Source organism: Phacochoerus africanus, chromosome 5 (assembly GCF_016906955.1).
Source record: "Phacochoerus africanus isolate WHEZ1 chromosome 5, ROS_Pafr_v1, whole genome shotgun sequence".
Taxonomy (NCBI): domain Eukaryota; kingdom Metazoa; phylum Chordata; class Mammalia; order Artiodactyla; family Suidae; genus Phacochoerus; species Phacochoerus africanus.
In genome coordinates, this window is record NC_062548.1 from 20,597,071 (window position 1) to 20,619,297 (window position 22,227).

The following is a 22,227-nucleotide window of genomic DNA, read 5'->3' on the forward strand; positions in this document are numbered from 1 at the left end:
TACCTCGGATTTTTAACCCCCTGAGCCACAATGGGAACTCCCTTGAATTTTTTACTTCATATCAGTATTACTTTTATTTTAAAAAACTATAAAAAAAAATTTAAAAACGAAGTAAAATGTGTGTCAGGATCATTTCTGACAATGAGTGGCCCGGATCCTGTGGCTGGGCTCCCTCCCTCTGCTGGGTCCATCCCTTGGCAGCCTCCTCTCCTTCTCAGGCCCCTGCAGCCCTTTCCCAGCTCCTGCTGGCAGGTTGGAAGCTTTTAAAAGAAATGTCTGGTGTAAAGTGAGTGGCCGAGGGGTGATTTTACACAACAAGTCCCCAGAGCTTGCTGGAGAATTGAGGGGAATTCCTGCTGTGGCACAATGGAATTGGTGGCATCTCTGGAGCGCTAGGACACGGGTTCAATCCCCAGCCCGGCACAGTGGGTTAAAGATCCGGTGTTGCCGCAGCTGTGGCGCAGGTCGCCACTGCAGCTCAGATCTGATCCCTGGCCTGGGAAAGCCATATGCCTCGGGGCGGCCAAAAAAGAAGAGAGAAAATGGAGGGCATCGAGAACTTTCCAGTGGATCTGGGAATGGGGCGGGAGAGGCAGGAGGAGAAGGGGGCAGGGAAAGAAGGACACTCTCACTGTCAGTGTTCCTTTCCTTCTAAATCACAGTAAACAGGAAGCAGCCAGTCACTGAAGGAGTCAGACACCCTGGAGCGGAGCAGGGAATTGGGGAAATGTTTTACTAAGAAACGAAAAAGAAATAGAGCTTCTGAGAAACTCCCTGTGGTTGGTTTGTTTTCCAACAACAAGGTCAGGTGTTCCAGAGACCGGGAAAGATTCAGGGGAAGAGAAACAGCACAGGCTCTAGAGTGCAAGTCCTGGCTTCAAATCTCAGCTTGGCCATTTCCAGCCGTGGGACCCTGGGCAAGTCATTCCACCTCTCCTAGCTTTGGGGTCCTCGTCAATAAAATGGACAAACACCTTTCCACCTGCAGGGCTTTCCCAGCCACTGGTGATAGTCCCTGTTGTGCTGGGCATAGAGTAGTGCCCAAGAAACAGGAAGCATTATAATCATGAGTGTGGCATTCATTGTTCCCAGAATGCTTGTGACCCTTCCTGAGCTAGAAAACTCCTATACATCCTTCAATGCCCAAGCCAAAACTCCACCTCCATTATAGAATCTGGTCCAGAAATCATCCAGGACAATGAGCAGTTCCATCTCCCAAATTCCATAGCAAATTGCTAATTATCTCTTTTTAGAATTGGTCTCACCAGTCTGAGCCACAGCTGGTGTCTGCTGGACAAACACAGCTGGACACCCACCCAGCCTCTATGCCGTTGGGGTCAGGTACCCAAAGCTCAGGGCAGATAAGCCTCTGTCTCTCACTCAAGGGTAGATTCTCATTGGTCTAAATCAGTCAGCCTATGATTGGTTAGAGAGGAGCATGTGATCATCTCTGACCAATGACTGAGGATGGGAATTCTTCGGGCTTCCTTCTGTCCTTGGGAAGGGAGAGATGGGGGAAGGGTGGCTCTGTCTGACAGACCAGAGAAGCTGGACCTGGAATTCTGAGGCCTGGGGCAGCCTTTAAGCACCTACATGACCACTAAGGCATAGCCCAGATGCACTGACTAATTCTATCTGCCGGCTAGTGTCTGGTGCCGGGTCCTAAAACCAGCACGCTCTCTGGGTTTCCTCTTCTCCAGAACTTTCTCTGGGGAGCCATTCCTCCCTCATTCTCAGCCCATCTGGTTGGGGTGAAGCTGACCTGACCTGCTCCAGAGCTAGGCACGTGACTCGCCCTGGCCAACGAGTGCACAGCCCTAGCACCCTCCCTCCTGCCCTCTGCTGGCAACAGGTTCAGAGACTGATGTCCCAAGCCAGGTAGCTGATCACTGGGTCCAGGACTTTTGTGGGGATTCTCTGGGAAGAAGAACTTTTGCCCACTGTGGCTTTAAGATGCAGGCCTGGAGCTGCTAGGGGGCATCCTGGCCACTCGCTGAGCAAAGAACCTGCCTAAAAATCAAAGCCAACCCAGAAGAAAGCAGGACCAAGAGGAGATTCTTGGAACCTAGACCCAGCCATGACATGCAAATAAACATCATTTCTTTGGACCCCATAGGTCGTACCCTTCTCTCCCTCCAGCTTGTCCCCTGAACTAAGCCTGCACTGGCCCAGGAAAGGGAAGAGAATTTATTGCAAAACTAAATCTGCTTCTTTCCTTGGCATCTGGGCAAACTGCCTCTTCCTGCCTGCTCTGAGCTTCTGCAGCGAGAGACTGGCTGCCCCATTCCTGCTCCCACTCCACGTCCGGCCCAGTGCCAAGGGGGAAAACCATCCCTGAGAAATGTAAATCAACACCCATGACCTCCCTGGCCTGGCCAGAAAGAGAGGGCACAGGGACGGAGCTGACGTGGCAGCTGAAGATGTCTGGGGCCTGCTCGCAGCATACCCTCAAAGGTGCTGGCAGGGCCAGTCACAGACCAGGGTGCGGGAGGGTGAGGCAGGTGGGATTTCCGAGGCCTGTGGCCCTCGGGAGCAAAGGAGGATGATGTTTATGCCAGGGGCGAGGGGTGTCACACATCTCATGCTCTTAACAGCCTTGGGGTGATAGGTACCCATTATGGCCATCTTACAGATGGGGAAACTGAGGCATGCGGAGGCAGAGCACCCGACTCAAGATCATGCAGTGGGCAAGTGGCAGGGCAGTATTGGAACCTGACTCTGAGGCCCCTGGTGTTCAGAGGGGGTCCTTGCAAGGAGACTATCTAATGGGGAAATAGAGGTGGCAGAAAATGGCCTCCACCCCCACCTGCACCTAAAATAGAAGGGGGCCCAGCCATCCACTGTGTAGCCCCTGTCATCATGTACTTGAGTTTCCTATAAACCAGCTCTCCTGGGGGTTTGGGATTGGTACAGGCACACTGAGATATATGGAATGGACTGGCTGATGGTGGATCCCACTGGATCGCTCAGAAAACTCTTTCCCAAATTCTGGGATCATCTATGTAAGAAAAGAATCTGAAAGAGCATGGATGTGTGCACATGGATAACTGAAACCCTTTGCTGTACAGCAGAAATGATCAACTACACTTCCATAAAACTTTAAAAAAAATTCAGCAATAAAAAAACATTAAAAAATAGGAGTTCCTGCCGTGGCTCAGCGGAAACAAATCTGACTAGTATCCATGAGGATGTAGGTTTGATCCCTGGCCTCGCTCAGGGGGTTAAGGATTCGGGATTGCCATGAGCTGTGGTGTAGGTCATAGATGGGGCTCGGATCTGGCATTGCTGTGGCTGTGGTGTAGGCCAGGAGCTGCAGCTCGAATTCAACTCCTAGCCTGGGAACTTCCATATGCCGCACCTGGGGTCCTAAAAAGACAGTAAAAAAAAAAAAAATTTAAATAAATAAATACATTTCCGTATGGGAACAAAAATGGCAATTCAGGAGCTCCCTGGTGGCTCAGTGGGTTGGGGATCTGGTGTTGTTACTACCGTGGCACGGGTTGGATCCCTGGCTTGGGAACTTGTGCATGCTGTGGCCTGGTCAGAAAAGTCAATACATTCACTTAAAAAGCAAGCTCACAGTAAACAAACAGACTAAAAAGGAACTTCACTACCACTGCTAATGAGTATAAAGCAAACATCAGATGCAGTGAAGAAGTGCAAACAGAGCCATACAACGGCATTAAATTACGGATGAACCTGGTGTTTGGAAGAAAGCTGAGCCTGCTTTCTTCGTTTCTGTTAAAAAGGATTAGTAGGGAGTTCCCTGGTGGTGCAGGGGGGTAAGGATCCAGCTTCGTCACTGCAACAGCTCAGGTTGTTGCTGTGACGTGGGTTCCATCCCTGGCCTGGGAACTTCCACATGCCAAAGGCAAGTGGCGGAAAAAAAAAAAAAGGAAGTAAACCCATCAGCTCAGCTGTGATATCTCCCCTGAGAGTCAGGATGGGAACGGAGCTGCCGGGAGTGTGATTTGGTTACTCACGTGAGTTTCCAAGGTACCACCTAAAATCTCAAGTGTCCTGTCGCCTGGGAAACAGTGGCCCAGAGCCCTTCTTTTATTGCTGAGGAGCAGTGACCAAAATAACCTCCCTTGTCTGCACACTGAGAGTCAGGGACCTGGAGGTGATCAGAGACTGATACCGGCACAGAGCCAGAGGAGGTGCTGGCAGATCTATTTATTTTACTATTTCCTTTTCTTTTTAGGGCCACACCCTCAGCATATGGAAGTTCCCGGGCTAGGGGGTCGAATCAGAGCTACAGCTGCCAGCCTACACCACAGCCACAGCAACGTGGGATCTGAGCCCCATCTGCGACCTACACCACAACTCACGACAACGCTGGATCCTTAACCCACTGAGCAAGGCCAGGGATCGAACCCACATCCTCATGGTTATGAGTCAGGTTCTCAAGCCGCTGAGCCACAAGAACACTGCCGCTGGGTGGGCGTGGGGGAGTCTAGCTCTCCAGGGTTTGCTGTCAGGCCGGGGGCCATTCTCCTCACCTCCCACCCCAGACCCCGAGCCTCCACCCACTTGAGTCCCAAAAGGTGGCGTAGAAACCCCGCAGGGCACGCACTCACATCCGTGGGGTCGTTCTCATTGGAGACGTTGACCAGGTAGGTGAGTTCCGAGTACAGGTGGTTCTCAGAAGGGTACGGGTTGCTCCACGTCAGCAGCCAGGTGTGGGAGATGTTGGCGTGAACCATGAGGTTTTTGGGGGCCAGGGGTTTCACTGCGGAGAAGCGGTGCCTGGTGAGGGGCGGAGCTGGGTGCCAGGAGGAGGCCCACCCAGCACACGCACCATTTCAATTTTTACTTATTTATTTATTTTTGCTCTTTAGGGATGCACTCACGGCATATGGAAGTTCCCAGGCTGGGGGTCGAATGGGAGCTGTAGCTGCCAGCCTCCACCAGAGCCACAGCAACTCAGGATCTGAGCCGAGTCTGCAACCTACCCCACAGCTCACGGCAATGCCAGATCCTTAACCCACTGAGCAAGGCCAGGGACCGAACCCACAACCTCACGGATCCTAGTCAGGTTCAGTACCGATGAGTCACAATAGGAGCTCCCCATTTAGATTTTTATTTTATTTTTATTTTTTTAATTTATTTTTTGTCTTTTTGCCATTTCTAGGGCTGCTCCCATGACATATGGAGGTTCCCAGGCTAGGGATCGAATCGGAGCTGTAGCCGCCGGCCTACACCACAGCCGCAGCAACGTGGGATCCGAGCCGCATCTGCAACCTACACCACAGCTCACAGCAACGCCAGATCGCCAACCCACTGAGCAAGGCCAGGGATCGAACCCGCAACCTCATGGTTCTTCGTCGGATTCGTTAACCAATGAGCCACAACAGGACTCCCCCATTTAGATTTTTAATCAATACCTCCTCCTCCATTTTAATCAATACACTGAGGGCTTCCACACCAACTTAGTCATAACAGTGAATTACAGTCGTAATACCAATTCCTGTGTTGCTAAAATCCTGCTTAGCATTTTAGCGACTATGAACTCTCTTTCCACGGGGGATGCAAAATGGATAAAGCAAAAGAACCCAAACTTTGCCTCTTCCAGTTTCATCCTTCATGCTTTTGGCCACATATGGGAACGGTATTATTATTTACTAAATATTTGTCATTTCTTTTCATTAAAAAAAAATTTTTTTTTCCTTTTTAGGGTCGCACCTGTGGCATAGGGAGGTTCCCAGGCTAGGGGTCCAATTGAAGCTGTAGCTGCCAGTCTACACCACAGCCACAGTAACGCCAGATCAGAGCCGCCTCTACAACCTACACCGCAGCTCCTGGCAATGCCAGATCCTTAACCCACTGAGCGAGGCCAGGGATGGAACCCGCATCCTCAAGGATACTAGTTGGGTTCATATCCGCTGAGCTACAAAGGGAACTCCGTATTTTCCTTCCTTTTGATTCATGTGTTTTAAACCTTGGTCTCTTTTAAGGCAGGCATGTCCATGAAGTTACAGGAACGTGCATTAAAATGAATATACATAAGTAAAAATTATTTTAATTCATGGGTTCATCCAGGGGTTGATTTAAATCATGCCTCCCCCCAGCAATACAAATAGGCCTTTCAGGAACTGCTGATGGCATGGTGAAGACTGTGAGCTTGGTGAGAATACTGCCTCTGTTGCTCAGTAGCTGTGTGACTTTAGGCAGGTTACTTGTCCTCTCTGAACATCAGTTTATTCAACTGCAAAATACAGATAATTACTGGAGTTCCCGTCGTGGGGCGCAGTGGAAACGAATCTGACTAGGAGCCATGAGGTTGTGGGTTCGATCCCTGGCCTCGATCAGTGGGTTAAGGATCCCACATTGGTGTGGCTGTGGTGTAGGTCGCAGACGCGGCTCAGATCTCGCGTGGCTGTGGCTGTGGCTGTGGTGTAGGCTGGCGGCTACAGCTCCAATTAGACCCCTAGCCTGGGAACCTCCATATGCCGCTGGTGCAGCCCTAAAAAGCAAGTAGATAAATAGGGATAATTACTATCTTTTGGAAACTGAGGCCCCGAGAGGTACTGTGACTTGCCCAAGGTCACACAGCCAAAGGTGGTACTTTCACTCCCATCACAGCACCCCAGCAAGCTCTTGGGGAATTCCTGCAGCAACTCTGGGTTCCAGAAGCTCAGCCTCCCAAGATCGAGACTGTCTGAGCAGCAGCAGCTGACCAGTCAACAGAGGGTGGAAGGCCCATTCTCAATTCTGTTTCTGATCTGCAGCAAAGCATACCCTCCACTAAACACAGCCTCATTCAACACCCCAGTCTGGGCACTTCAGTTCAGGGGGTGGAAAGAGTGGAATCGAAGGGGACCTAATGTTCTTGCTGAGCCCAACCCCATTTCAAAGATGGGAAGACTGAGACCCAGGAAGGCACAAGAACCCCATCAGTTTTGGGAAAAGACAGGAGGCTGCTTAGATGCCTCCTGCCCCCGGGGTGGAGCCTGCAGCCCTGTCCCACCCCACCCCGCCCCACTCACCGTGCTGGCTGGGCTTGAAGGAGCTGTTCCACAGCAGCTGTTCCCCGGCCCACAGGTCCAGCTGGTAGGTGTCCGCAATGACGATGCTCTCCATCAGCATATGGCAGACGCACACTGAGCCTGCTCTGTTCTCGGGGACACACGTGCGGTTTCTGCAGACACAGATGTTGCATTAGGCTGGTCATGTGACCCAAGGGTCTCTCCCCTACTCCCAATTCAACCCCTAACCTGGGAACTTCCAGATGCTGCAGCTGTGGCCCTAAAAAGCAAAAAAGAAAGAAAGAAAGAAAGAAAGAAAGAAAGAAAGAAAGAAAGAAAGAAAGAAAGCAAGCAAGCAAGCAAGCAAGCAAGCAAGCAAGCAAGCAAGCAGGCAAGAGGGAGTTCCTGTTGTGGCGCAGCGGAAAGAATCCAATTAGTATCCATGAGGTTGCCAGTTCAACCCCTGGCCTTGCTCAGTGGGTTGAGGATCTGGCGTGAGCTGTGGTGTAGGTTGCAGATGCAGCTCGGATCTGGTGTTGCTGTGGCTGTGGTGTAGGCCGGCAGCTGCAGCTCCAATTGAACCCCTAGCCTGGGAACCTCCATATGCCATGGGTGCGGCCCTAAAAAGATAAAAAAGAAAAAAGAAAGAAAAAAGAAGAAGAAGCAAGAAGGCAGGAGGAAGGAAGGAAGGAGGAAAGAAAAAGAAATAGGAGTTCCCGTCGTGGTGCAGTGGTTAACGAATCCGACTAGGAACCATGAGGTTGCGGGTTCGGTCCCTGCCCTTGCTCAGTGGGTTAACGATCCGGCGTTGCCATGAGCTGTGGTGTAGGTTGCAGATGCGGCTCGGATCGCGCGTTGCTGTGGCTCTGGCGTAGGCCTGTGGCTACAGCTCCGATTGGACCCCTAGCCTGGGAGCCTCCATATGCCGTGGGGAAGCGGCCCAAAGAAATAGCAAAAAAAAAGACAAAAAAAAAAAAAGAAAAAGGGCCATACCTTTTCTGTCTCAACTACACAACTCTGTGGATATAGCACAAAAAGCCCCAGCCATAGACAGTACGTAAACAAATAGGCATGGCTGTGTGTCAATAAAACTTTATTTACAAACACAGGTGGTGGGCCAGATGTGGCCCATGGGTCAATGTTTGCAGATCCCTGGTCCAGGCCAAGGTACCCTGTGCACAAGCACAGCCCGTCCACCTGAGTATGTCATGAACCATCAGTGCACCCCATACCTGCTGAGCTGTCCTTCCCAGCATGCATGTCCTTATAACTGTGTGCCTGGGATACTGGGTCATGTCCGGGGCACCCGCTATTAACACTGGTTGTCCCCCTGTACTGTGGATTATCCCAGTGAACCATCTGGAAAAACACATCCCGAGTTCCAAGGTCCATCCACAGCACAGTAAACTCCACCCCCAAACAATGATCTAACCCAGAGCTTCTCAACGTATGGTCTGCGGTTCCACGGAGTCAAATTGTTTTCATAAAACTCTGACATTAGCTGCCACTTCCACTCTCTCTCTCTCACAAGCGTACAGTGGACTTTTCCAGAGGCCACATGACCTGTGATGATGTCATGGCTTGGATGGCCTGTTGCACGTGGACTTGAGAGCTGTTGTGATTTAACATCTGTTCTAATTTCCAACAGGGTGAATATCAATCAATTACCCAGGCTGGCGCTTTTGAGGTCCTCACTCTTTTTTCTTTTTTTCTTTCTAGGGCCACACTTGCAGCATATGGAGGGTCCCAGGCTAGGGGTCAAATAGGAGCTACAGCTGCCGGTCTACACCACAGCCACAGCCACGCCAGATCCGAGCTGCATCTGCGACCAACACCCCATCGCATGGCAATGTCAGCTCTGCAACCCACTGAGCAGGGCCAGGGATCGAACCTGCAGCCTCATGGATACGAGTCAGGTTCTGAACCCGCTGAGCCACAATGGGAACGCCAGTCCACCCTCATTTTTCAGCATGCAAGACAGTCCTGAGACCAAAAAGTGTGAGAGCTGCTGCTCTAGTCCAGGATTCCATGACATTCACGTGCCACGTGCACCCCAAGGTGCCCCCCCCCGCCCCCATCCCCAGGGCAAGGCAAACCCCTGGCCAAACTCCCCCAACTTCCGGACCGAGTCCAGGCTTACTCAGTGTCGAAGAAATACAGCTGATAGGACAGGCGGAGCTCAGCGCTGCAGTTGACAGGCCTGGCCATCCTCCACTCACAGGTAGAGGTGCTGATATAGTCGGATAGGCAGATGGGCCCCTCCAGGACCCTGACACCCCCTGGGGAGACACAGGTGACCTCTGAGCAGCGGAAGCCCAGTGATCAAGAGGGATGACGTCAGAAACCGGCCCAGGCAGGACCCGTTGGCAACCAGCCCAAGGGACCCATCCCAAAGCAGTGAAACCACCGCCCCAGGCAGGGTCCCCATGAGGGGGCGGCAGGACCAGGCCCCTGGGAGCTTCCCAGCTGGCACTGGGGTGATTCCTGTAGCTGAAGAAATACCCACGGGGACAGGGTCCATCAGCAGGGACAGATCAAATGCACCTTTATCGTGTGCCAACTCAACTAGATGCTCTTGGCTCAATTAAAGGAAAAATAGGTGAGTCTGGGGGCAGGGGGGTCTATCTTCCAGCCTTCTCTGCGCACTCTGCGCACCAGAGACTGACTTCATAGCCTTGTCGCCTCTCATCCTCTGGCTTCAGCCAATACCGAAGGCTGGGATGAGAGGCTGGGAACTTCTTCCAGCGAGTCAGAGGCAGAGCTGGGATTTGAACCCAGCCAGATGTACCCTGGGTTTGCCCAATGGTTGGGGGAGCTGTGGACAGCAGGTGACTTCCTGCTCCAGGGCTCAGCCCTGGGACCACCTCAGCTCACATCGATCTGCATTTGGGAGCTCTTGCTGTGGTGCGATGGGATCGGTAGCATCTTGGGAGCTGTTGGGACTTGGGTTCCTTCCCTGGCCTGGCACAGTGGGTTAGGGATCTGGTGTTGTCGCAGCTGCGGCTTAGGTTACGACTGTGGCTCCAATCTGATCCCTAGCCCGGGAGCTCCATATGCCACAGGGCAATGAAAAATGACAAAAAAAAAAAAAAACCCAAAACCAAACAAGAAACACCTGTCTTTGTTCCCGGGATAAAGGACTCCCCACATTAAGGAGTCTTTGATTTCTAATAAATATCCCAAACTCACCTCATGTCCCAACATTAACTCCTGATTCCCCCATCCCCCCAAAACACATATTCCTCTGCATCTCAGAAATGACACCCTCGGCGTTCCCGTCGTGGCTCAGCAGAAAAGAATCTGACTAGCATCTACGAGGACGCAGGTTTGATCCCTGGCCTCACTCAGTGGATTAAGGATCCGGCGTTGCTGTGAACTGTGGTGTAGGTCCCAGACAAACCTCGTATCTGGCGTTGCTGTGGCTGTGATGTAGGCTGGCGGCTACAGCTCCGATTTGACCCCTAATTTGGGAATCTCCATATACTGCAGGTGCAGCCCTTAAAAAGCATCCCCCCCCCAAAAAAAAGAAAGAAAGAAATGACACTGTGTCCCTTCTCCCCATCACTCAGGTGAGAAAAATGGGGATCAGTCTTGCCACCTCTCGCTCTCCTTACCCCCATCTCCCATCTGTCTTCAAATCTACCTTTCAGAGGGATCCAAAAGCCAGTGCCCTGCTCATCTCCTCTGCTGGTCCCAGTCACCCAGCAGTGCCTCCCCCGGCGGTGCCCCCCCCCCCGCCCCGCCTCCAGCTCCCATCCCTCTGCTACAGCCAGAGGGACCCTCGGTAAAGTGAAAGGGCATGTCCTTCCTCTGCTCAAATCCTTGGCCTCATCGCCCCATTACTAGGCATCTCCAGCTCTTCCTTCCTCCTGCTCACTGACTCCCCCACTCCCGCCTCTGGGCTCAGGGCCTCCGCTGAGCACGCTCCTCCCCCAATATCTTCCTGCCTCCCCTTCTTCTGATCTTGGCTCAGCTGGGACTCCAGGAGGTCGGGGCCCTGAGCAAGTATCTGAAATTGCAATCCTCCGACCCCACCCAGCTTTTCCAATCCTCCTGGCTCGGTGGTTCTATTTTGTCTGTGGCCATCACCTTCTAATGACCTTCAGAATTTCCTTAAATCAGCACCCTCTGCCATGGCCTGTCCCCTCCCACTACCAGGCATTCCCCTCCAGGCCAGGGGATCTGGGCTTTGTTCTTTGATTATCCCGGGAGCCTGGTGTGTAAATAATCAATAAACGTTTTGGAAGGAAGGGAGGAAAGGGGGGAGAGGAGGGGGCAGGGGGAGAGGGAGGGGAAGGAGAGAGAAGGAGAAGGGGAAGGGGAAGGAGGGGGAAGGGTGAAGAAGGGAAGGAGAGAGGGGGAGGGAACTGGGGAGGAGGGAGGGGGCGGGGAAAGGAGAGGGAGGGGGAGGGGAGGGGAGGGGGGAAGGGGGGAGGGAGGGGAGGGGAGAAGGGGGGAGGGAGGGGAGGGGGGAAGGGGGGAGGGAGGGAGGGAAGACTTACCAGAGCCTGCTGCCCACACCAGGATCAGGCAGCTCACGGAGAACGTGAGCCCAGGGCACAGGCACCCCATTGGGAGCTCCTACAGCGCCTGCTGAGAGCAAGTGAGCTGGTTAGTGCTGACTCACGGTTCCCACCATCCCCATCATCCCCGAGCAGGTTTCAGGGCTCACTTTACTCCAAGTACAACCTTCCCACAGCCAACAATGAGCCCACCATGCGCTCCAGAGCTCAAACGCATGGTCCTGAAACACAACACAGCCTCACCAAGCCCAGAGTCAGAGCCACAGAACACCTGTCCCAAGAGACACTTCTTGAGGAGTTCCCGTTGTGGCGCAGTGGTTAATGAATCCGACTAGGAACCATGAGGTTGCGGGTTCGATCCCTGGCCTTGCTCAGTGGGGTAAGGATCCAGCGTTGCTGTGAGCTGTGGTGTAGGTCTCAGACGCAGTTCTGATCCCGAGTTGCTGTGGCGTAGGCCCGTGGCCACAGCTCCAATTCGACCCCTAGCCTGGGAACCTACATGTGCCATTTCTCCAGTGGCCCAAGAAATGGCAGAGAGACAAAAAAAAAAGAGAGACACTTCTCGGAAGAAACCCATGGTCTGCTAAATCGGAGCAAGCCCTCAGATTTTTTTGGAAGTTCAAAAGGTGCTCCAGGAATGATGGATACGGATCTCTAGAAAAGACCCAGGAACTTGCTGGAACAGGCGTCCATTGACCAAAACTGGCAAAACCAGAGTATGGCAATGACTAGTACCATAACCAGCTGTAACCCTTAGAGTTAAAGTGGGGGTGCAGGGCGCGCAGTGATATGGACGAATAACTGGGGGGAAGGAACAGCTCTATTGCACCAAGCAGCCTCTAAGGGTTTCTCCACAAACTCATATTAATTATTATTAATTAATGAGTCAAATATTTACTAATTTTTTTTTTTTTGCTTTTTAAGGGCGCACCCATGGTATACGGAGGTTCCCAGGCTAGGGGTCAATTCAGAGCTGTAACCACTGGCCTACACCACAGCCCCAGGATCCGAGCCATGTCTTAGACCTACACCACAGCTCACAGCAATGCCGGATCCTCAACCCACTGAACGAGGCCAGGGATTGAACCGGAAACCTCATGGTTCTTAGTTGGATTTGTTTCTGCTGCGCCACAATGGGAACTCCTCAAACTTTATATATTTGATATGCAATACTTTATATATATAATGGTATAGAATCTTATTTACAGAAACCTGGCAGACATCACCTTAACCAAATGGTCAGTGTTAACATGACGGGGATTGGGACAAATCAAGGTCATGACCTCTCTGAAAACAGAGCCCCTGGAAGAACGTGACATCCCTTCCCTGGGGCTCCTGCCCCTCCTTGCCCCGCCCAAGTCACGTGGAAGCATCAGACAAACCCAGGCTCAGGGACAGTTTGTACAGGAAGTAGCCTGTTCCTTTCAAAAAGTGCCCCAGAGGGGTTCCCATTGTGGCTCAGTGGAAACAAATCTCACTAGTCTCTGTGAGGATGCAGGTTTGATCCCCGTCCTTGCTCAGGGGGTTAAGGATCCAGCGTTGCCGTGAGCTGTAGTGTAGGTCGCAGATGTGGCTTGGATCTCACGTTGCTGTGGCTGTGGTGTACGCTGGTGGCTACAGCTCCGATTAGACCCCTAGCTTGGGAACCTCCACATGCTGTGAGTGCGGCACCCCCGCCAAAAAAAAAGTGCCCTGGAGGCAAAAGGTCAGTGGGAGACCATTCTTTCAATTGTGCGTCAGACTCCTGGTACCTGCGACAATGCCTGGCACTCAGCATGTACTCAAGAAATATCTGTTGAATACATTCACATGATGTGACGATGTGGGGCTGATCGGGCACTCGGCACGGGGCTGGAAGGCTCGAAGACTTGGTATCCACTCAAAACCCCAACTTGCCTTTCCAGCAGAGCTGCCCTGAAGACCAAGGAAGGAGGGGTGGGGATGGGGCGGTGGGGCCGAGATGCTGGTTTCCTTTCCCAAGACCCAGACACTTTCCCTCTCCTGAAATCACGGACCCCCACAGCATCCTGCAGCACGATGGCAAAGGCGTCACTCTAGCCCCAGTTTTGAATAAAGAAAAACAGAGAGATCAAGAAATATGCTCGAGGAGTTCTCGTTGTGCCTCAGCGGTAATGAACCCGACTAGGATCCAGGATCGATCCCTGGGTTCGATCCCTGGCCCCGCTCCGTGGGTTAAGGATCTGGCGTTGCCGTGAGCCGTGACTTAGGTCGCAGACGCAGCTTGGATCGAGTTGCTGGGGCTGTGGTGTAGGCTGGCAGCTGCAGCTCAGACTTGACCCCTAGCCTGGGAACTTCTACAGGCCATGGGTGCAGCCGTAAAAAAAAAAAAATTGTGCTCAAAGTCACCCAGCAGAAGGGCTGTCATGGTAAGTCCTCCCAAAACGTGTGAGGGCATCAAGCAACGTCCTCAGGGCACACTAAACCGTGACATCTACAGCGGCCAGGGTGTTATCTCTGATCTGTTTCAGAGGCCACAACCAGACTTAGGAGGGTACACACCCACGCCCACACCCTCACGCGCACAGGCTCACAACTGGCTTCACAAGGATGGGCGGGTGCTGCCTCACGGGGGAAACCACGGCTCAGAGGCAGCAGCAAGGCCTCTCTGAACATCAGGGGGGATGGAGGACAAAGGCGCAGAAATTAAAGGAATTAAAGAGAATAAGTACCAAGCGATCAAGGTAAGGCACCTGACAAGAAGAAATAATTTTTTTGGTCTTTCTCTTTTTTTGAAGGCCACATCCGCAGCCTATGGAGGTTCCCAGGCTAGGGGTCAAATAGGAGCTGCAGCTGCTGGCCCACACCACAGCCGCAGCAACACCAGATCTGAGCTACATCTGCAGCCTACATCACGGCTCATAGCCACACCAGATTCTTAACACAGTGAGCAAAGGATCGAACCTGCGTCCTCACGGATACTAGTCAGATGGGTTTCTGCTGAGCCACAACGGGAACTCCAAGAAGAAATAATTTCAAGTTCACACCCTGGATTGTGGGGGTATGGATGTGTTGGGGTTGGGAGGGGTCTCAGGGGTGCCTGTCAGTGACCCATCTCTGACATGCTGCATCCAGCTTCTGCTTGCACTCCTCCACGGACGGGGTGCTCATCCCCAGGTCATTTCTGAGCAGAGCTTTCCTGTTTGGAAACAGCTTCCCGGGGTGGAACTAGAGATTCTCATACTAAGTGAAGTAAGTCAGAAAGAGAAAGGTAAATACCATATGATATCACTGATCTCTGGAATCTAATATACGGCACCCATAAACCTTTCCACAGAAAAGAAACTCATGGACTTGGAGAACAGACTTGTGGTTGCCAAGGGGGAGGAGGAAGGAGAGGGATGGACTGGGAGTCTGGGGTTAATGGATGCCAACGGTGGCCTTTGGAATGGATATGCCATGAGATCCTGCTGTGTAGCCCTGGGAACTCTATCTAGTCACTTGTGATGGAGCAGGATGGAGGAGAATGCGAGAAAAAGGATGTATATATATATATACGTATGTGTGATGGGGTCACGTTGCTGTACAGTAGAAAAATTGACAGAACACTGTAAACCAGCTATAATGGAAAAAATTAAAATCATTAAAAAAAAGAAAAGAAAAAGCTTCCTGACGTTGAACCAAGCATTTGTGGGTAACATAATCCTGCTGGTCAAGTGTTCACATTCTGCTTGACCCTTTGCCAAAAGCACTAGAATTTTACCTTAATGATTCTGCCCAAGAACCGTGCAAGATGCATTGTTATTCCTACTTTCCTCTTGAAGAAGCTGAGGCCAGTGAGGTCAAATAGCTTAACCAGCAGGTCCCACAGCTGGCGAAAGGGCAGGGCTAGAGTCAGAATCCAGGTCTGCTGGCTTCTGAGCCCAAAGAACATTCCAATGTCTCAATTCCTTCAGCTTTTCTGAGGATCACAGACCGAACCCAACAAGATGAACTGATATGAGTCGTGAGCGGAAATGAGCCCTTCCATTAATACATACAAAATGTTCAGAAGGAAGCAGCTTGGTCAAACCTGCTTCCTTCTGAACATTTTACATATATTAACTTGATACTCAAAACAGCTCTTCTAGCTAAAGTCGTATTAACAGAGATATGAGAGCCAGGACAAGGGAGGTGACAGTCCCCAGTCATAACTGTGCATCCCTTAGGAACAAACCCTGTGGATCTGAAGCCTGTCCAGAGGATGACAAGTGACACAGAGAGGGGCCCCCAAATCCCAGCGGGCCTAGAAGGCTCTCCATCCCTAGCCTCCCCATGGATTTCGCATACAACATTGACCGCAGTATTTAAGCATGCCAGGTTTCTAAATGTTTTACATAGATCAGTTCGATATTTAAAATAACCCTACGAAGCAGCTACTGTTACTTTTTCCTATTCTCAGATGAGGAAACCAAGGCTCAGAGAAGTTAAGTGACTTGTCTGAGGTGGCAGGGAGGTGACAGTCAGGCTCCAGGGCCTTGGGCTCTCACCACTCTCCCTCCATGTTTAGGAGGTCACTGACCCATCTGAACCTCTAATGCAAACTCCGAGGCCTCTTTCTAGAAAAGTGACATGGTCAACTTTGCTTGCCATTTCAGCAGCTCACACAGAAGTTCCTAGGGCCAAAAGCAAGGACTCCAGGTCAAACACTCCCTCTAGGTGATGATTGATTTTTTTTTTTTTTGGAGGGGGGGATTGTTTTCAACAGGGTTGTGTCAAGATTTTTTTTCCAAACCCAGCCTGGGGCTGGGAAGAAGGATGGAATGAGGGGAAAGGGCGGGAGCTGGGGGAGGTGGGGGCAGAGTGCAATTAGCAGTTACTGCAAACATGAGTCACCCCGTTTCTTCTCCATGATGCAGCCAGAGTCATTTTATTTATTGATTTATTTTTAATTTTTTTGTCTTTTTGCCTTTCCTAGGGCTGCACCCACGGCATATGGAGGTTCCCAGGCTAGGGGTCTAATTGGAGCTGTTGCTGCCGGCCTATGCCACAGCCACAGCAACGCCAGATCCAAACCACATCTACAACCTACACCACAGCTCACGGCAATGCCAGATCCTTAACCCACTGAGCAAGGCCAGGGATTGAACCTGAAACCTCGTGGTTCCTAGTCGGATTCGTTAACCACTGAGCCACAAGGGGAACTCCCAGAGTCATTTTAAAATCAGAACAACCATGAACTGCCAGCTCACTTTATTAGCCTCTGGCTCCTGAAAGACGTCTTTCCCCCGGGGCCTCAGGTCCCCAGGGGTTCACAGCCCATCCAAGAGCAGCACCTCTGACTCAGCATCAAATCCAAGCCCCAGAATGAAAACAGCCAATCCAAAAGGGGACACACAGGCTGATTCCATTTATGTAAGCTTCTTGAAATGAATGAATTATGGAAATGGTGAACAGAGTAGTTGCGGGGGGGGGGGGGCTGGGGAGGAGGAGGGACTGGGGGGGTTGGGGGGGGGGCTGGCAGGGAAGGAGGGAGGTGTGGCTATAAAAGGGCAACACGGGGCTCCTTGCAATGACAGGACTGTTCTGTATCTCACTGGGACGCTGGAGACCAAAAACCGAGCACGTGATCAAATTAAATACAAATCAGACAAAACCAATATAAATAACACGTGTGTACACACCCACAGGAGTGCAGGTAAAACAGGCAAGCTGAGAAAAGTCAGTGGATTATATGAATGTCCATGTCTTGGTGGTGCTATTGAACTATAGTTTTGTAACCAATTTCATAGAGTTTTACTCTCGGGGGAAACAGAGCATAGGGGATCTGTCTGTATTGTTTCTTACAACAGTGTGTGAGTCTAAAAATTACAGTAAGAGGGAGTTCCCATCGTGGCTCAGCGGTTAACGAATCTGACTAGCATCCATGGGGATGCAGGTTCGATCCCTGGCCTTGCTCAGTGGGTTATGGATCCTACGTTGCTGTGGCTGTGGCAGAGGCGGGCAGCTACAGCTCTGATTCGACCCCATATGCCGCTGTTGCGGCCCTATAAAGCAAAACAAACCAACCAACAAAAAAACCCAAAAAACCCCACAGGGTCTGTCGTACTGTGCCTAATAACTGAATATTCACTGCTAACCCATAACTGATTGATCAGACAGTTAATTAATGACACTAGGCCTACTTTTGACAAGTCCACTGTCCCTATTAAAATTACGGTTACAATTTCATTGCTGTGGCTTGTCCTAGGCCGGCAGCTACAGCTCGGATTCGACCCCTAGCCTGGGAACCTCCACCTGCCGAGGGAACGGCCCTAGAAAAGGCAAAAAGACCAAAATAAATAAATAAATAAAAAATTACAGTAAGATTGAAAGTTTAATAAAACGAAAAAACCTCCAAACCACCCATACCTCCTGATGGTCTGGTCCCTGTGACTCCTCTAGGGTGCCCTCCTTCCGTCCCGATGACACATACCCCTGTCCATTTCCTCCCTCGCAGGCCTGACACCCAGAAACATCACGCAGTGAGGGCTCCCTCTTTACGTCCTATCACGGCACCCTGTTTATTTCTGCTGATACTTATCTCCATCTCTAATCATGTCACTGAGGTTATATGTATGAATGTTTATTTTATTTCAGGATGTAGATGGCAAAGATAGAAAGATTTGACGGCAGAAAGGTTTTCAGCCTCCCCAGGTCGAAACACACCATGAAAAAAAAAAAAAGCAAGCAAAAGACGAGCCGAAACGCAGCAACATACATTATAGACGATAAAGGGCCTTAATATATAAAGAGGCCTTACAAATAAGACAATCATCCCTTGAAGAAAAACAGCCGTGGTCATTGCTTTGTCTCCTGTGCCTAAACAGTGCCTGACATATATACACAGTCCATGCTCATGAAACATCTGTTAAATGAATGATGGGTTAAAATTCGATAATGAGTACTTACAAATCATCTCTTTTGAAACAGGGAGTATGTACCAAGCCTTTGCCCATCATAATTATCGTGTACATATAGTGCCTTTATGTGCCTCGATGGTGCTAAGTGCTCACGATACATGAAGCGATATAGTTCTCACAACTTTATGAAGCAGGTACCACGAAAATCCCCACTTTAACAATGAAGAGATGGAGGCACAGAGAGGTTAGGGCCCTTGCTTGTGGTCACAGAGCTAGGATTTGAACCTAGGGAGTCTCACCCCAGAACCCATGCATCTAAGCACTGCCCCTCAAGTGGAGTCCCTGCAGCCCTGGTACGTGGTGTTATTGGCCCCACTGACCAAAGAGGAAGCTTGAAGCCTCGGGAGGGCGAGTGCCAAGGCCAAGGTCATGGAGTTCGGAAGCGGCAGAGTGGATGAAAGCCTAAGCCAGGAAGAAGCAGAGGCACCCAGGGTGGGAAACCACCCCTGCTGGCAGGGAAACACGCTTAACTCACTCTTATTCAGGGGGGAGGATGAGTGGCGAGTCTTGAAATGTCAGAAGCCAGCAAGCGACACAGAAGTCACCAGCAAGCAGGGCTCTCTTCCTAAGTCAGCTCAGCGGGGTGTCTGGGCCTCCTGCTCCTCTTCCCTGTCTTGGCTGCAAACCAGCTCCACTCAGAGGAGGTGGGGGGTTGAATCAGCAGCAGACAGGATGCAGCCAGTCCCGTGACAAGAAGGCATGCAGAGAGGAAGCCTGGGACAGCGGGAGCTGGGGGAGGGGGTGACCTCCTCCCTTGGAAGCTGCTGACCCCTGCAGCTCCACAATCTTAAGCCTGGCCTGAAGCTTCCTCTGGTCTCTGGGACAGCTGAGCTGGGCTGGTAGGGAGCCAGAGACACACTTCTCCCCGGGGCAGCAGCCTTCCCAGAACTGCTGCTTAGCCAGGGTTCCCAGAACCAGTAGCCACGTCAGCAGCCCCACCCAGGACCGTGAGGCAGGCCAGGCCAGGCCAGGGCCCCAAAATGGCCTGGGCTCTGCCTGCCTGCCTCCCCCCCCCAGCCCAGAGAGCAGAGGGGAAGGGTGGCGGCAGGCAGCTTCAGCTGCCTCTAGGAGCAAGAATCGGCCACCTCCCTCTGCCAAAGAGCCCATCGGGCTTCCTGCATACCTACTGTGTGCTCCCGAGTGCTCCTCACCCACTTGCTCAAGGCCCTGGGTATTCTAGTTGCAGGTGTTTTCTGAGCACCTGCGCTATGCCAGCTACAACAGATGCGGAAAAAGGCCAGCCAGCCATCCATCCATCCATCTTCCTTCTTTCCTTTAACAAATATTTGAGCGAGAAGAGAAGTTACTGGAGGGTTCTGGGCACAGACATGAGATTTTGAAGGCTCCCTCTGGCCTGTAGAGTCAAAGACAGAAGCAGGGACCAGTGAGGAGGCCACTGGGCTCCTCCAGGCAGCAGGTGCCAGGCGCGCCAGGGTGGTAGGGAAGAAGAGGTAGGAATTCTAGATTTTTTTTTTTTTTGTCTTTTCCAGGGCTGCTCCCGCGGCATATGGAGGTTCCCAGGCTAGGGGTCCAATTGGAGCTGTAGCCACCAGCCTACACCACAGCCACAGCAACGCCGGATCCTTTACCCACTGAGCCAGGCCAGGGATCGAACCCGCAACCTCACGGTTCCTAGTCGGATTCGTTAACCACTGCGCCATGACGGGAACGCCTCTAGATTTGTTTTGAAGGTAGAGGCCATAGGCTTTGCTGACAGAATGGAGTGTGGGGGCTGAGTCGGCGAAAAGGGGACTAGAAGGGGTCAGGAGTGACTCTGAGGCTTTGGACCAGAGCCACTGAAAGGATGGCGGTGCCGCCTACGAGCTGGAGTGGGCGGTGGGAAGAACCCGTGTGAGGAATGGGCATCATCAGATACCTAAGAGGCTGTGAGGATAGAGCTGTCAGTGGGAGGGGCTGGCCGGGGAGGTCCCCCAGGTCCTACAGGGTTGGGGTGTGTGTGGGCAGAAGGGTGATAAATGAAGACGAATCTTCCAGGGGAGGGGTGGTGGCAATCGGAGAGGGAGGAAGAATGGCCCCCAGAAGGCTCAGTGGGTTCCGTGTGGGCAGGGAACGTGTTTGAGCCTCTGTACACAGAAGGCCTTGCCCAGCGCCTGGCACAGAGCAGGCACCCAAGATATGACCATGAATGACCATTATCCTTACATCCTGCTTCCTTCGTGCCAGGCACTGCTGGAGGATGCTTTAACATCACTGCTAGGAAACTACGCTTTTTTTTTTCTTTTTTTCTTTTTTCTTTTTTTGCTTTGTAGAGCTGCCTCTGCAGTTCCCAGCCTGCAGAATCAGAGCTGCAGCAGCCAGCCTACCTCACAGCCACAGCAACGCCAGATCCGAGCCGCATCTGCAACCTACACCACAGCTCCCGGCAACGCCAGATCCTTAACCCACTGAGCGAGGCCAGGGATGGAACCTGCATCCTCAAGGATCCCCGTTGGGTTCATTACCGCTGAGCCACGATGGGAACGCTGAGATAACTATGCTTCTTAACCCCGTTTTAGAGATTCTGAAGGCTCCTAAGAGGGGTGTGTGTGGCCCATTTCCCACCCAATGAGACTGGCCCTTAGCTACAGAAGGATTCATAGGGGTTAAGGCAGTGAAGTCCGCAAGGCTGGAAGACAACAATTCAGACTCCATCCAGGCAGCAGGGAGCCACTGAAGGCTATTGAGCAGGAGATGAGCTGCTTTCCAGAGAGCCCACTCTGAGCTGTGTGGGGAGAATGACCTAGGGGCAAGAGGCCGGCAGCTGGCAGAGGACGGGCTGCAGAAGGGATTGTGACTCCAGCTCTGTTTGGAAAGTGGATGCGGGGCAGAGATTGATGATGATTGGTGGCTGGGAGCTGGGGGCAGGGCGGATGGATGGTGGGGGGTGTTGGGAAGAGGAGCAGGCTCCCTGGGAAAGACCGTCCACTTTGCAGCACTGTGGACCTGGTGAGGCCAAGTGGGCGGTGGGCCCCAAGAAGCATCCAGGAGAGGCAGTATGTCGTAGCCGCCCGGAGCTTGGAAGGAAAGTTCACGCCGGAGACTGGCTTGCAGGTCATCAGCTGTGGCTGAAACCCGGGGTAGGGGGTGTGCGGAGTGAGACGAAGCTTTGTTTGGGGGCAGGAGAGGGCTGGAGACGGTGGACCTCCTTCATGGCACGGGCTGGGCCAGACCCCCAGAAGCGGGCAGCATCTCAGGGACAGGCTGGCATCTTATGCCAAGAGCCCCTTTATAGCAATAGGGACACACACACTGGCTGTGGATACGCTGAGTCCAAGCGGCCAGTGGGACCCCTGCAGAGGCATCCAGGTGACACCGTCTCGGATCCTGGAAGCCACGTCCACCTTCAAACGTACCACTGGCCCCAGGGAGGAGGCTGAGCCTGCGGACTCACATGCAGATGCCACCTGCTCAGGAACAGCGTCCAGCCTCCATCACTCTGCAACCTCTTGTGTTATTTCACTGCCCGGCACTTATTCCTCGTAGCCTATCACACACGCATGCGTGCTGCGCACTGTCCAAAGCCCCCAGAGGATGCCAGCTCTTGCAAGGCCAGAGGCTGTGCCCACCTTGTTTGCTGCGCTAGCCCTACAGCCTGGCACACGGTTGCGTGGGCGAGGGTGTCGACAGATATTTGCTGAACAAAAGAATGAATGAATGAACTGCCCCTGGCTGCCTGCAGCCTTCCGTCCCTGATGGAGGTAATGATACAGCATTTTCCGCCTCCCCCTGAGGGATAAATGCTCACCAATTCTGGCTCAGAGTTTCCTGAAATACCCTGATACAGGCACTGCCCGCCCCCCCCCCATCTTGGCCACCCAGGTGGTGGGGGGAGGGGAG

The 22,227-nt window shown here is 52.2% G+C and overlaps 1 protein-coding gene across 8 annotated transcripts in view; it reads right to left on the reverse strand.

Moving 5' to 3' along the window:
* The window catches only part of IL4R (interleukin 4 receptor), a 48,806-nt gene that overhangs the window by 12,741 nt on the left and 13,838 nt on the right, over window positions 1-22,227 (reverse strand). For 2 of the 8 annotated variants that reach the window (XM_047780253.1, XM_047780250.1), the window contains exons 2-5: window positions 11,471-11,558; window positions 9,109-9,247; window positions 6,990-7,141; window positions 4,581-4,732 (exon numbers count right to left, since the gene is read on the reverse strand). In XM_047780253.1, coding sequence (XP_047636209.1) covers window positions 4,581-4,732; window positions 6,990-7,141; window positions 9,109-9,247; window positions 11,471-11,540 — 513 coding nt within the window. In that variant the 5' untranslated portion in view covers window positions 11,541-11,558. Of the gene's footprint in view, window positions 1-4,580; window positions 4,733-6,989; window positions 7,142-9,108; window positions 9,269-11,470; window positions 11,562-18,865; window positions 19,306-22,227 lie in introns of those variants that run through there. The other 6 variants (XM_047780249.1, XM_047780246.1, XM_047780248.1 and 3 more) reach the window with 5 other exon arrangements.